Here is a 15,093-nt window from a genome sequence, read left to right as displayed (position 1 = left end):
GCTGCTTTTCCAATGTGAAAACATATAGGATATTACAGAGTGTGGGAGAAATTGAATAGGATCTGGGTTTGTATCCGGGGCGTATCATGAAGCTTAATTTGGTTCTCAAGGTAATTATACCAATTAATTTAATTTAATCTGCACAGCCACAGCCTGAGCAGCAGGAGTCAGTCCAGCACGGGTAGGATTACCACCAACACAGAGCTACCGGACAGACATCATGAACTGGACAGGACACAATTCAGTGTGATGCTAATGGCAACTTTATTTCATTGGTTCTCCCATTTAAAGAAACTCAATGTTCAAAACAATCACTGAAAACATAGCAAGAAATGAACATTCAGAATTACAGTCACACATATTACATTATACTGCAATTGTTTGTATACTTTTGGATTATGCTGCAATTGTCTCTATACTATTAGATAATACTGCAATTGTCTCTATACTATTAGATTATACTGCAATTGTCTCTCTACAATTAGATTATACTGCAATTGTCTCTATACTATTAGATAATACTGCAATTGGCTCTATACTATTAGATAATACTGCAATTGTCTCTATACTATTTGATTATGCTGCAATTGTCTCTATCCTATTAGATTATACTGCAATTGTTCCTATACTATTAGATAATACTGCAATTGTCTCTATACTATTAGATAATACTGCAATTGTCACTGTGTTATGAGATTATACTGCAATTGTCTCTATACTATTAGATTATGCTGCAATTGTCGCGATACTATTAGATTATGCTGCAATTGTCTATGTACTATTAGATTATGCTGCAATTGTCTCTATACTGTTAGATTATACTGCAATTGTCTCTATACTATTTGATTATGCTGCAATTGTCTCTATACTATTAGATTACACTGCAATTGTTTCTATACTATTATAATGTGATGTACAGCAAATGAATTTCCAAGGCTTTCTCTCCCTAGTTCACCATAACTTCAGTGGAGGTTCTGTGAAAACTCTGGAAAATATCAACCATGTCGATGTGGGTTTTCTGGAGTTTCCACTGGTCTTCGGGATGTCCTGAGGATGTGAAAGATGCCACATCCACACTACTTTCTGTTTTATTCTTGAACTTTTAATGATATACAGGAGCACGATGTGCTGATGTTTTAGTGCAGTCCATTTAATCAGTCTCAAATGCAGCCTTCACCACTCTCTGCGCATTCTCCACAAGCTCATCCAGTGCATCATTCAGCAGCTTGTAGGTCATTGTAAATGATGTTCCTGCTCCAAAGATGGAACCAATGATTGGTATGAAGTCAAGGATAGCCTCAGCTGCTGAAATGGCAGCAAAGGTGGAACCCAGCAATATTCTTTTCACAAATTCTTCAGTAATTTCACCCATCAGAGGGGTTTTCACCACTGCTTTCAGATCTCTCACAGATTTCCCTGCCACATTGGCCAGTCTTTGAAGAGAGTCATCATCCAGACCCAGATATAGACGGAACTGTATTATTGCTGTAACCAGTATCCCAATGTCACAAACCAAGGACAGGCCAGGAATGGGCACTGCTCCCACTGTTCCTGAAAGTGTGGCCAACATCCAGACTTGTTTATTTAGCTCTTTTCTTTTATTCTCTACCATCTCCAATGTAATGTTTGGAAGTGACAGCAAGAAAACATGCTTCTTTATATCATCAAGGTTATTTGCAAGGGTTTCCTTTAATGTTGGAAAATCAAATTCTTTCACGCAATGGCTTGATATCAGGAAAACAGTGGGTGATGGAATCCTGAACTTTTTCAACTCAGCAACACAGTAAGTCCTGATCTTTTTCATTTCTCTAGATTTTCCACCATCCGTTTCAATATCAGTGAGATCATTGTCAATCTTCGATCGAGCAAAGTAAATATTCTTCCCCAGTCGCTTAATCTTTTTGCCGAGTTTTGCATCATGTTCTTTGACTCGGCAGTCTAAGATAATGATGAAGAAATCGTATCTTTCAAAGTGCATTTTTCTCAGATATGTATCTGCTTTGAAATTAAAAGTTCCAATTCCTGGCAGGTCCCAGAAGCAAACATTAGGCAGGCTGGGATGTGGGTATGGAGCTGGCTCCATTGTGGTTTCTGTGTTACCAACTTCAGCTGCTCCCTTATCATTTCTCCGAAGCCCCCTCATAGCATTGATGAAGCTGGATTTCCCTACGCCTGATTCTCCCGTCACGGCAATGTCAAGCTTTACATTGTTGAGGTCTTTTACCTTCTTCTGTATCAGAGACACAGCCCCCTCCAGCCCACCTGTTTCATAAGCGGACGTGAATCGCTTGCAATCTTTCTGACTGAAGAATGTAGATTTCGAAGACTGAGCCATCTGATCTCTGTAAAAAAAAAATGATTGTACACTATGTAGAATTTCTCCAAATTGTGAAAGGTTGCAGGAAAACTACAATTAGAACTCGTGATTAAAGGCAGAAATCAGTGGGGACAATTCACTCAGAGCTACTGAAAGATGCACTGAGCTGTAAAACAAAGGATCTTGTCACCCTGTAACATCACTGATCCCTCTATCCCAATCATTCATTCCTACTCTCCGTGCTCGTGGGGCATGTGCTATACAGGCACTCCTGGCATTGAATACCTTGTGTTGACTTTGCAGTTTGTTGTATTAAAATAGAATGTGGATTTAACATTTGTTATTCAGGAAGATTAGAGTCAAACAGGACAGTGCAGATATATAGTGCTGACTCAGTTAATCAGGTGATTATTATGAGCACTGTCACATAGGAGCAAAGAGCACTGACGTGTTGGCATGTTGTAGGATGTTGCAGCCCAAACACCAAATGATCTGAAGACAGGAAGTAGAAAGAATCAAAATCAAAGGGTGATGTCACAGGAAAGAAGGGAAGTGAGGTTCCGCAGGGCTCAGTGCTGGGACCCTTGCTTTTTATGGTATAAATCATCGATTTAGATTTGAATATCTGGAGTATGATTAACAAGTTTGCAGACAACACTAAAATTGGCTGTGCGGTTGGTAATGAAGAGGAAAGTCATGGGTTGCCGGAGGATATCAATCTACTGGTCAGGTGGGCAGAGCAGTGGCAAATGGAATTTAATTCAGAGAAGTGTGAGGTGCTGCGCTTTGGGAGGGCGAAAAAGGAAAAGGTATACACATTAAGCGGTAGGTCACTTAATAATGTAGATGAACAAAGGGACCTTGGAGTCCATAGATCCCTGAAAGTAGCAGGCCAAATGGATAAGGTGGTTAAGAAGGCATGCGGAATGCTTGCCTTTATTGGCTGAGGCATAGAATATAAGAGCAGGGAGGTTATGCTTAAATTGTATAATACTTTGGTTAGGCCACAGCTAGAGTACTGCATGCAGTTCGGATCGCAGTATTAAAGGAAGGATGTGATTGCACTAGAGAGGGTGCAGAGGAGATTTACTAGGATGCTGCCTGGAATGGAGAATCTTAGTTATGAGGACAGATTGAATAGGCTGGGTTTGTTCTCATTGGAACAGAGAATATTGAAAAGAGACCTCATTGAGTTGTATAAAATATTGAGGGGTCTGGACATCTTGGATAGTAAGGGTCTATTTCCATTGGTGGAGGGGTCTATTATGAGGGGCCATAGTTTTAAGGTGGAAGGTTTAGAGGGGATTTGAGGGGGGCTTATTTATGCAGAGGGTTTTGGGGATCTGGAACTCGCTGCCTGGAAGAGTGGTGGATACAGACACCCTCACCACTTTTAAGAGATGGTTGGATGGGCACTTAAAGTGCAGTAGCATGCAGGTAATTGGGATGAGACTGGATGACGTTTTGTTGGACGGCACAGATATAATGGTAAGTACTGCAGGAATAGAATACATCCAGAGTGATCTCCTGTACTAGTTTCGATCAGCTGGATGGGTCAGAGAGGAATTTTCCCAGATTTTTTCTCCCTAAATTTGCCTGGGTTTTTATCTGGCTTTTGCCTCTCCCAGGAGATCACATGGCTCCGGTTGGGGTGGAATGTAGAATGTTTCAGTATAAGGGGTGCCGCAGTTGTGTGAGGCGGATTGGTTGGGCTGGGTGCTCTTTGCCTTTTCGCCATTGTTCATAGGTTTGTATGTAACCTTTAGGGCTGCTGACCAAGGGCCGTGCAGCTCTTTGTCGGCCGGCGCAAACACGATGGGCTGAAATGGCCTCCTTCTGCACTGTAAATTTCTATGTTTCTATGTTTTTATTGGTTGGTGAGTTTTTCTCTTTCTCTCTTTTCTGGGGCATTGATTTGAATTAGAGCTGGGATTAAAAACAAAACTTGAAAATTTAATTTACTAAATACATTAGAGGTGGCAGAGCAGGCGATGTGTTTCTGTTGTTGCATCTGGGAGCTGGTGGACCCCATTGAGTTCCACGTCGACCACATCTGCAGCAAGTGTCTGCAGCTCGAGGACCGTTGGCTTCCTGTTGATGAGCTGGAGTCCGAGCTGCAAACACTGTGATACATCAGAGGCGGGGAGAGTTACCTGGACACTGTGTTCCAGGAGGCAGTCACACCCCTTAGATTAATTAGTTTGAATTCGATCCGTGGTCAGGGACAGGAGGGTGTGACTACGAATGAGGAAGGTATGGGGACTCAGGATGTCGTGGTGGAGGAGCCTCGGCCCTTGAAATTGGCTAACAGGTATGAGATTCTTGCTCCCTGTGTGGACGAGAGCAAACTGACCACAGCACCGTGGTACAGGGGGCCATTCAAGTGGGGGAAGTAAAAAGAAACGTTGTAGTAATAGGGGACAGTATAATAAGGGGGATAGATACTGTTCTCTGCAGCCGCGAAGGTGAGTCCTGAAAGTTGTGTTGCCTACCCGATGCCAGGGTTAAGGACATCTTCTCTGCGCTGGAGAAGATGGAGAGGAACTTGGAGTGGGAGGGGAAAGATCCAGTTGCCGTGGTCCACGTGGGTACCAACAACATAGGTAGGACAAAGAAAGAGGTTCTGCTGAGGGAGTATGAGCAGCTAGGAGCCAAATGAAAAGCAGAACCACAAAGGTAATAATCTCTGGATTACTACCCGAGCCACGAGCAAATTTGCATAGGGTAAATAATATCAGGGAGTTGAACACGTGGCTCAAAGACTGGTGTGGGAGAAATGGGTTTTGGTTCGTGGGACACTGACACCAGTACTGGGGTAAGAGGGAGCTGTTCCATTGGGACGGGCTCCACTTAGACCATGCTGGGACTAGGGGCCTGGCCAATCAAATAACTAGGGCTGTAGAGAGGGCTTTAAACTAAATAGTGCGGGGGGGTGGGGGGTGGCGTGGGGGAGGAGCGTTCAGCTGAACAAGAATTTAAGAAGTCAAAGAATAAGGAGAAGGCAATAAATCAGGATAGCACTGGGGGAAATGAAAACCAGAGCATGCCAGGAAGGGACAAAATGTATAAACATAAAAGTGGGGTCAAAGCAGGAAAAAAGGATAAAGAAACAAAATTAAAAGCTCTTTATCTGAATGCACGCAGCATTCGTAACAAAATAGATGAGTTGATGGCACAGATAGATACAAATGGATATGATCTGACAGCCGTTAGAGATGTGGTTGCAAGGTGACCAGGACTGGGAACTAAATATTCAGGGGTATTTGACAATTCGGAAGGACAGACAGAAAGGAAAAGGTGGGGTAGCTCTTTTAATAAAGGATGAGATCACTCTGTTAGTGAGAAATGATATTGGCTCAGAGGATAAAGATGTTGAATCAATTTGATAGGAAATAAGGAATAATAAGGGGAAAAAGTTGCTGGTGGGCGTAGTCTATAGGCTCCCTAACAGTAGCTACACTGTTGGTCGGAGTATAAATCAAGAAATAATGGAGGCATTTAAAAAAGGAATGGCAATAATCATGGGAGATTTTAACCTTCACATTGATTGGACAAAGCAAATTGGTCAGGGTAGCCTTGAGGAAGAGTTCATAGAGCGTATCCGGGATCCTTGAACATTACGTTGAGGAACCAACCAGGGAGCAGGCTATCTTAGAACTGGTACTGTGTAATGACCCTTGATGGCTTACATCCTAGGGTCTTAAAAGAAGTGGCTGCAGAGATAGTGGATGCATTGGTTGTAATCTACCAAAATTCCTTGGATTTTGGGGCGGTCCCAGCAGATTGGAAAATCACAACTGTAATGCCGGTCTTCAGAAAAGGAGGTAGACAAAAAGCAGGGAACTATAGACCAGTTAGCCTAACATCTGTTGTTGGTAAAATGCTGAAGTACATTATTAAGGAAGCAGTAGCGGTACATTTGGAAAAGCATTATTCAATCAAGTGGAGTCAGCATGGTTTTCTGAAAAGGAAATAAAGTTTGACAAATTTGCTCGAGTTCTTTGAAGATGTAACTAGCAGGGTGGATAAAGGAGAACCAGTGGTGTATTTGGGTTTCCAGAAGGCATTCGATGAGGTGCCACACAAAAGGTTACTGCACAAGATAAAAGTTCACGGGGTTGGGGGTAATATATTAGCATGGATTAAGGATTGGCTAACTAACAGAAAACAGAAACTTAGGATAAATGGGTCATTTTCCGGTTGGCAAACAGTGACTAGTGGTGTGCCGCAGGAATTGGTGCTGGGTCCTCAATTATTTACAATCTATATTAATGACTTGGATGAAGGGACCGAGTGTAATGTAGCCAAGTTTGCTGATGATACAAAGATAGAACATAAGAACATAAATAATTAGGAACAGGAGTAGGCCATCTAGCCCCTCGAGCCTGCTCTGCCATTCAAAAAGATCATGGCTGATCTGGCCGTGGACTCAGCTCCAGTTACCCGCCCGCTCCCCATAACCCTTAATTCCCTTATTGGTTAAAAAGCTATCTATCTGTGATTTGAATACATTCAATGAGCTAGCCTCAACTGCTTCCTTGGGCAGAGAATTCCACAGATTCACAACCCTCTGGGAGAAGAAATTCCGACTCAACTCAGTTTTAAATTGGCTCCCCCGTACTTTGAGGCTGTGCCCCCTAGTTCTAGTGTCGCCGACCAGTGGAAACAACCTCTCTGCCTCTATCTTGTCAATCCCTTTCATTATTTTAAATGTTTCTATAAGATCACCCCTCATTCTTCTGAACTCCAACGAGGAAAGACCCAGTCTACTCAATAGGTGGGAAAGCAATTTGTGAGAAGGACACAAAAAATCTGTAAAGGGATATAAACAGGCTAAATAAGTGGGCAAAAATTTGGCAGATGGAGTATAATGTGGGAAAGTGTGAGGTTATCCACTTTTGCAGAAAAAATAAAGAAGCAAATTATTATTTAAATGGAGAAAAATTGCAAAGTGCTGCAGTACAGAGGGACCTGGGGGTCCTTGTGCATGAAACACAAAAAGTTATTATGCAGGTACAGCAAGTAATCAGGAAGGCAAATGGGATGTTGACCTTTATTGCAAGGAGGATAGAGTATAAAAGCAGAGAAGTCCTGTTACAACTGTATAGGGTATTGGTAAGGCCACACCTGGAGTACTGTGTACAGTTTTGGTCTCCGTATTTAAGGAGGGATATATTTGCATTGGAGGCTGTTTAAAGAAGGTTCACTCGGTTGATTTCTGAGATGAGGGGGTTGACTTATGAACAAAGGTTGAGCAGGTTGGGCCTGTACACATTGGAGTTCAGAAGAAGTCATGTTATCGAAACATATAGGATCATGAGGGGGCTCGACAAGGTGGATGCAGAGAGGATATTTCCACTCATTGGTGAAATTAAAAGTTGGGGACATAGTCTCAAAATAAGGGGCCGCCCATTTAAAACTGAGATGATGAGGAATTTCTTCTCTATGGAATTCTCTGTCCCAGATAGCTGTGGAGGCTGGGTCATTGAATATATTTAAGGTGGAGATAGACAGAAATTTGAGCGACAAGGGAATAAAGGGCTATGGGGAGCGGGCAGGGAAGTGGAGCTGAGTCCATGATCAGATCAGCCATGATCTTATTAAATGGCGGAGCAGGCTCGAGGGGCCAGGTGGCTGACTCCTGCTCTTATTTCTTGTATACTTATGTTTTTATGTTTGGATATTGGATAGATGGGCTTAGATGGGGGATTTAGGGTACTAGATGGATGGGTTTGATGGAGGATTTTCCGCACTGGATCGATGGGTTTGATGGGAGACTTAGAGCATTGGATGGATGGGTTGGTTTAATGGGAGAGTTAGAGTACTGGATGGATGGATGTGAGAAAACAATTATTCTGCAGGCTTTTCAGTAGATATAGGCCTTTTATATTCAAAAATGCTAATTCAGCAGTTTGTGTAACTGTTCTTGTACAACTAGTTCCAAAGCCATTTTGTCGATAGATATCTTATGTTGTGGGATTATAGCATGGGAAGTATGGGGTAAATGTTTTGCCTATTGTGGAATGTGCGAGAGTGGTTCGGAGACTGTTCGGCCTGGGGAAACATTGAAATCTATTGACATACAGGCACTAAAAGCAGGCTCAAGTTCCCATAATATAATGAGTGATTCAACGTATATAACAAAGACGTATATTGTATTATAATATTCTCGGAGCGAAACTGGTGATGCTCACATGTTATCACAAGGCCATTTGAGATCAAGCACCTCAAAACACCTTGTAGATGTTAAATAAATTCAGTGGGGAATCCAGGAGAAATTTCTTTATCCATAGAGTGGTTAAAATGTGTAACTTGCTCCCACAAGGAGAAGTTGAGGAGACTAGCATAGATACATTTAAGGCGAAACTAGATAAACACATGAGGGAGAAAGGAATAGAAGGATCTGTTGATCGGGTTCGATAAAGAAGAGTGGGAGGCGGCCTGCGTGGAGCATAAAAACACCAGCATAGACCGGTTGGACTGAATGGTCTGTTACTGTGCTATAAATACTGTGGTCAAAATTTTCTTCGGGGAGACGGGCTGGAGGCAGTGGTGGGGGGGAAACCCGGGAAGCCTAATTTGAATGTGAGGCCTGATTGGCTGTGGGTGGCTAGGCCTCAGTTGCGAGGGTCGGTCTGGGGGAGGGATCACGGGAGGGGAGTCGGGGATTGGTGGAAGGGGATCAGGATCGGGAAGGTCAGACATCGTGGGCCATGGATTGCGGGGGGGGGGTGGGTGCGGAGGATCGGGAGGGATGCCGGACGATCAGGGCCGGCCTCATCATCATCGCTGTGGGGAAGCCGGGGGTGGGGGGATGGGTTAGGCAGGGACCCTGGATCCAGGAGGTGGATATAAAGCCATTTATCGCCTGGATGCAGCCATCCCTGCCTCGGTCCAACTGTCAGGTTGTGTGAAACCCATCCATAGGCAGTTAAATTCGAAATGGAGGGAGAAATAGAGGCTTCCAGCCTCATTATAATATTTAAATTGAGGTAACGGCCCCTGTATGTGGATAGGTCGCCCGCCACCCGTCCCGCCCCAGCCCCGTCCTCCCCATTCTGCCCTGCACCCCCCCTCCCCGCCCCGTCCCCCCCATCCCACTCCGTCCCGTCCTGCCCCATCCCGCCCGGTCCCACCCCTGGTCAAACCAGAAGTGGGTGGTGTGCATGTGACGATTGGCTGGGAGCAGCTGTCAGTCAGTAAGCGTGTGTGGTGATTGGCTGAGAGTGGCCGTCAGTCTGTGAGAATTTGATGATTGGATGGGAGCAGCTGTCTGTCAGTGAGTGTGTGTGGCGATTGGCTGAGAGCGGCTGTCAGTCAGTCAGTGAGTGTGCGGTGATTGGGTGGGAGCTACTGTCAGTCAGTGAGTGTGTGTGGCGATTGGCTGGAAGCGGCTGACAGTCAGTCAGTGAGTGTGTGCGGCGATTGGGTGGGAGCGGCTATAGTCAGTGAGTCTGTGTGGCGATTGGCTAGGAGCAGCTGTCTGTCAGTGAGCGCATATGCGGGTGCTGAGGGAACCGCCTACAGGCTGCTAGCACGCGCGCACACAAACACACATTCCCCGCATGCGCACAGGTACACCCCACATGCACACTCAACACAAGCACACCTAACACACGCACAGACACGAACCTGGGCGCTGTCGACAGGTAAGCCTAGGCCAGGCGTGACCTCCCGCAGTTCGGAAAATTCTTTCTTTCGGCACTAGTCAGGTCCCGAGGGTGCCGGACCACAGAGGTCCAACCTGTACATATCAATCACTTAGACTTGAATAAAAGGTTTTCAATGATATACAAATTGGCTGTGTGATTGATAATAGACTGCAGGAAGATATCAATGAACTGGGCTGAACAGTGGCAAATAGAATTCAATCTAGAGAAGTGTGAGGTAATGCATTTGGGGATGGCTAACAAGGCAAGGGAATACACATTAAATGGTAGGACACTGAGAAGTGTAGAGAAACAAAGGGACCTTGGAGGGGCATGTCCACAGATCCCTGAAGGTAGCAGGCCAGGTACATAAGGTGGTTAAGAATGTATACGGAATACTTGCCTTTATTGGCTAAGGCATAGAATAGAAGAGCAGGGAGGTTATGCTTGAACTGTATAAAACACTAGTGCGGTCACAGCTAGAGTACTGCGTACAATTCTGGTCACCACATTGCAGGAAACATGTGATTGCATTAGAGAGGGTACAGAGGAGATTTACGAGGATGTTGCCAGGAGTGGAGAGTTTTAGCTATGAGGAAAGATTGGATAGGCTGGGTTTGTTTTCTTTCGAACAGGGGAGGCTGATGGGAGAACTTATTGAGGTGTATAAAATTATGGGGGACTTAGATAGAGTGGATAAGAAGGACCTATTTCTCTTAGCAGAGAGGCCAACAATCAGGGGGCATAGATTTAAAGTAATTGGTAGAAGGTTTAGAGGGGATTTGAGGTGAAATGTTTTCACCCAGAGGGTGGTGGGGGTCTGGAACTCACTGCCTGAAAGGGTGGTAGAGGCAGAAACCCTCACCACATTTAAAAAGTACTTGGATGTGCACTTGAAGTGCCGTAACTTACAGTGCTACGGACCAAGATCTGGAAAGTGGGATTAGGCTGGGTAGCTCTTTGTCGATTGGCATGGACACGATGGGCCGAAATGGCCTCCTTCATTACTGTCAAATTCTATGTTTCTATGATTTCCATCTATTGAATAGTATTTAATGTTAACCTTTGATTATTTCCTCATTCCATTCCCCATGGGAATAACTATCATGGCTTGTTGAGCTGGGTGTATGAAGTCCTATACTTGCAGCTGCATTGCTTATCTATAGAATGAGAAGGGACGCATCAGTTTTAAGGAGGCCAATACATCTTACATTACGAGAAAAGCATTTAAACTTAATCTTCACTATCTTCTTTCCATGTTCAAATCCCTCATTATATTAATCTTTCTTTGCTTTCCTCTAAGGTGCAAGCAAGATTGTGTTTTCACAGAGGGCTTAGAAACTGTGGAATGTACTATGTTAGCAACTGAAGCAGAGACTACGGCCCTGAATTTCCTCAGTGTCAGCTCCTCGGTTGTTATGTTGCTCTTACACCGGAGGTTACCATCACTAGCAGCGGGATTTTCACACAAGTATACTGGGGTAAGTGAATGGAAATAGTTGTTGGTTCAGCTCTGCTATAAGTTGCGTGTTGAAACTGTAAATTGCTGCCAAACTTGCCCTCCCAGGAAACCTCCGTGCAACAATGGTGTAACTCTTTTAAAGCTTTCAACAGACGTCCGACAGCAGCTGAACATTGTCGCACAGCAAGGTCATCAGCTCAAAGTGGTTTCGTTGCCTATTTCCACCAGATCATTGACACCATCTCTCACCCACACCTTCAGTCCAGATTGGCACCTTCGCACCCCATTAGTTGCCAGCTGTGCCCATTGGGCACCACCCCAGGCCAGCAACAGAAGAACATTTGGGACCCCGATGAAAATCTCCAAGCTCTCCTCACCCACACCATCGGTCCAGATTGGCACCTTCACACTCCATTAGGTGCCAACTGGTCACCACGACAGGGCAGCAGGCACAAGGTCTACCACTGGCTCCCCGAGGGAAGTTCCAATCCCTGCTCCAGAGGTACATGAGGGAAGACACACACTCCTGGGTCTTTTGTTCAATAATCTGGACACCAGCATCAGCTTCCAGGGAGCAGGCACTGATTCCCCACTCCCTCACACCCAGCACCACATTCATTTCAACAGTGCAGAGAAAATGAAAATACTTTGAGAACATGTCGGCAAACTCTCTCTCTCATCCCTCTCCGTCCTGCCCACCACACTCTCCCTCTCCACCCTGCCCACCACAATGTCCCCCTCCATCCTGCCCACCACAATGTCCCTCTCCATCTTACCCACCTGACCCAACTCTAACTTTATTTGCAATTGATCGGTACTTCTTGCGCTTGGAATGCTCAAATCGAAAAACAGGTTACTCTGTAACATCGCCCGCCTCTGCTCCTGCCTCAGCTCTTCTGCTGCTGAAACCCTCATTCATGACTTTTTTAGTTCTAGTCTTGACTATTCCAACTCACTCCTGGGTGGCTTCCCACATTCTACACTTCGTAAACTTGAGTTCATTAAAAACTCAGCAGCCCGTGTCCTAACTTGCACTAAGACACGATCATCCATCACTCCTGTGGTTTCTGACCTACATTGGCTCCTAGTTAAAAGTTCTCATCCTTGCTAACAAATCCCTCTATGGCCTTGCCCCTCCCTATCTCTCTAATCTTTTTCAGCCTCACAATCCCACAAGATGTCTACGCTCCTCAAATTATGGTCTCTTGAATATCCCTCATTATAACTGCTCAACCACTGGTGGCCTTGTCTTCTGTTGCCTGTGCCCCAAGCTCTGGAACTCCCTCCCTAAACCTCGCTACCTCTCTTTCCTCCTTTAAGACGTTCCTTAAAACCTACCTCTTTAACCAAGCTTTTGCTCATCTGCCGTAATTTCTTCTTTTGTGGCTCGGTGTCAAATTTATCTGTTTTTTCTTGTAACACTGTTGTGAAAAGCCTTGGGACATTTTACTACATTAATAAATATGTAAATAAAAGTTATTACAGGCAACACTCCATTATCCGGGTCCCTCGGGGATTGGGCTATGCCGGGTAAACGATGTCTCTGTTAGAGCGATTTGACATTACAGTTAATGTTTACAGTACTGCAGGTGTGCTCTAACCAATAGTTGTAGCGTATCTTCTAATCCTTGAATTCTAGTCCTCTAGATCTAAAGACCATTAGACTTGTTGATTACTTCCTTTAACTGTTCATGGCATTTTAATGAATTATGAGAGGCAGTGGACCTGTGTGCGAGCAGCAGCGGAAGCTGAGGCAAGGCAGAGCGCTTAAAAGCAAGGGTCAATAGGCAACACTCGAAAGGAACATCAGAGTTTCAAAGCGACGTCACACACGTGGAATTTTAAATGCCGTTACAACAGTTTCCCGTTGTATCCGTGTGCGGATAATCGAGAGTTGCCTGTATTTATTATTATTACACGATAATCATTAATTTATACATACAGTGGTCCACGAGCGGGCAGCCGAGTGATTGTTGTTCCTCTGGGTTTGATTTGACCGGATTGTCCCGTCTTCCACCTGCAGTAAAAAAGGTTGATTGCCTTTTGGCTTATATTCTGTTTGACCTTTTGGTGAGCAATTGACGTTTGGTGCCTTTTTCCTTATACTGTTAGCAGAAACTCTGAAGTGTAACTGTTAATCTGATAGTCTCTAATCTCAGGAAACACGGTGCTGACTCATTCTGGGTGGAGGATGACAGGCGATATTTTTTTCTGTCCATTCTTGGAATTTCAGCCTCAGCCACAAGCATACGAGAAACTATTTGTATCCCATGTTCCACGCGTCCGTCCCTTTCTTACGATCCTCCCTCAAGTGACTCCTGAGTCTTTGACTCTCATGGGACACTTAAAGTCGTTTGATGTGTACAATCTGCACCACTGCAGCCAGAATGCTTTAATCATTTGCTTGAATCTTGTGGTGAACCATTCCTTAGTCATGCTGTCACACCAGTCACGTATGCTGAGACTTGACATATTGAGTATAATTTCCCTTTCATCCATCACAACATCATTAAACATAACAAACCTTTCAGCTCCAATACCAGGCCATTACTGATCCCCCTTTCTCAAGGGGACAATGCCATTTGGTTCTTTCTTTGGCTTCCTTGATTTTTGTTTAAAATCGATCCCCTGTTTGGGTGTTTTAGGGCAGCTAATCATATTGCTGGGCAATTTCCATACAGACACATGTACGTACCTGAGTGCTTACTTCCCCCTTAATATTTCCTCTGTCACTATATTTATTTCATCCAGAATATCACACTCCTCCTCGAGAGCAGTATCTGCATTGCCTCTTTCCTTTATAATAATAGATGCAAAGTATTCGTTAAGAACCTTAACAACATCTTCAGCCGCCACACAAAGGTAACCCTCATGGTCTCTAATAGGCCCTACTCCTTCTTTTGTTACCCTCTTCGTCTCAATATATTTATAGAACATCTTAGGGGTTTTTACAGGTCCCATCTCCTGCAGAAGCAGTCCCAATGCCTCAAGAATTTAAAGCCCTCCCTCCTACTCCAACTCTCCAGTCATGTGTTCATCCTCTCTATCCTTCTATTCTTGTACTCATGAGCACGTGGCACAAGTAGTAGCCCAAAGATTACGCTTTGAGGTCCTACCCTTTAATTTTCTTCCTAGCTCATGGAATTCTGCCTGGACCTCATCCCTCCCCGATATGGACCACGACCTCTAGCTGTTTATCCTTCCCCCCGCCCCGCCAAGAATGCCCTGCGCCACTCTGTGACATCCTTGACTCTGGCACCATAATATTTGGGCTGCAGAAATGCCTGTCTATTCCCCTAACTATAGAATCCCCCATCACTAGAGCTCTTTTATTCTCCGTCCCTCCTCCCTGTGCAGCTGAGACACCCGTGGTGCCTTGGAACTGGCTCTGGCTGCACTCCCCAGAGGCACCGTCACCCTGACCGATACTCAAAAGTGAATATCGGTTCGAAAATGAGAAGAACTCACGGGAGGAATCCTGCACTACCTGCCTAACATTCGTATTTCGTCTGGTGGTCTCCCGCTTCCCCTCTGCCTGCACGCCTTTAAGCTGCGGGGTGACCAGCTCCTGAAACGTACTTTCCACGTAGCTCTCAGCCACTCTGACTCCAGCCACTGCTCCAGCTCTGAAACGCGGAGCTCGAGTAGTTGAAGCTGGAGACGTA

At 44.8% G+C, this 15,093-nt stretch overlaps 1 protein-coding gene across 6 annotated transcripts in view; it reads right to left on the bottom strand.

Annotated features, from left to right (window-relative positions):
* Positions 1–247: 247 nt before the first annotated feature.
* Positions 248–15,093, bottom strand: part of LOC139265777 (interferon-inducible GTPase 5-like) — a 43,258-nt gene continuing 28,412 nt past the window's right edge. For 2 of the 6 annotated variants that reach the window (XM_070883182.1, XM_070883181.1), the window contains exons 2-4: positions 14,124–14,224; positions 13,371–13,445; positions 248–2,342 (exon numbers count right to left, since the gene is read on the bottom strand). In XM_070883182.1, coding sequence (XP_070739283.1) covers positions 1,151–2,335 — 1,185 coding nt within the window. In that variant the 5' untranslated portion in view covers positions 2,336–2,342; positions 13,371–13,445; positions 14,124–14,224 and the 3' untranslated portion in view covers positions 248–1,150. Of the gene's footprint in view, positions 2,343–9,949; positions 10,062–13,370; positions 13,446–14,123; positions 14,225–15,093 lie in introns of all 6 variants that reach the window. The other 4 variants (XM_070883177.1, XM_070883180.1, XM_070883183.1 and 1 more) reach the window with 3 other exon arrangements.

The sequence above is a fragment of the Pristiophorus japonicus genome, chromosome 6 (assembly GCF_044704955.1).
Source record: "Pristiophorus japonicus isolate sPriJap1 chromosome 6, sPriJap1.hap1, whole genome shotgun sequence".
NCBI classification, from domain to species: Eukaryota; Metazoa; Chordata; class Chondrichthyes; family Pristiophoridae; genus Pristiophorus; species Pristiophorus japonicus.
This window is presented reverse-complemented; position numbering and strand designations above follow the sequence as displayed.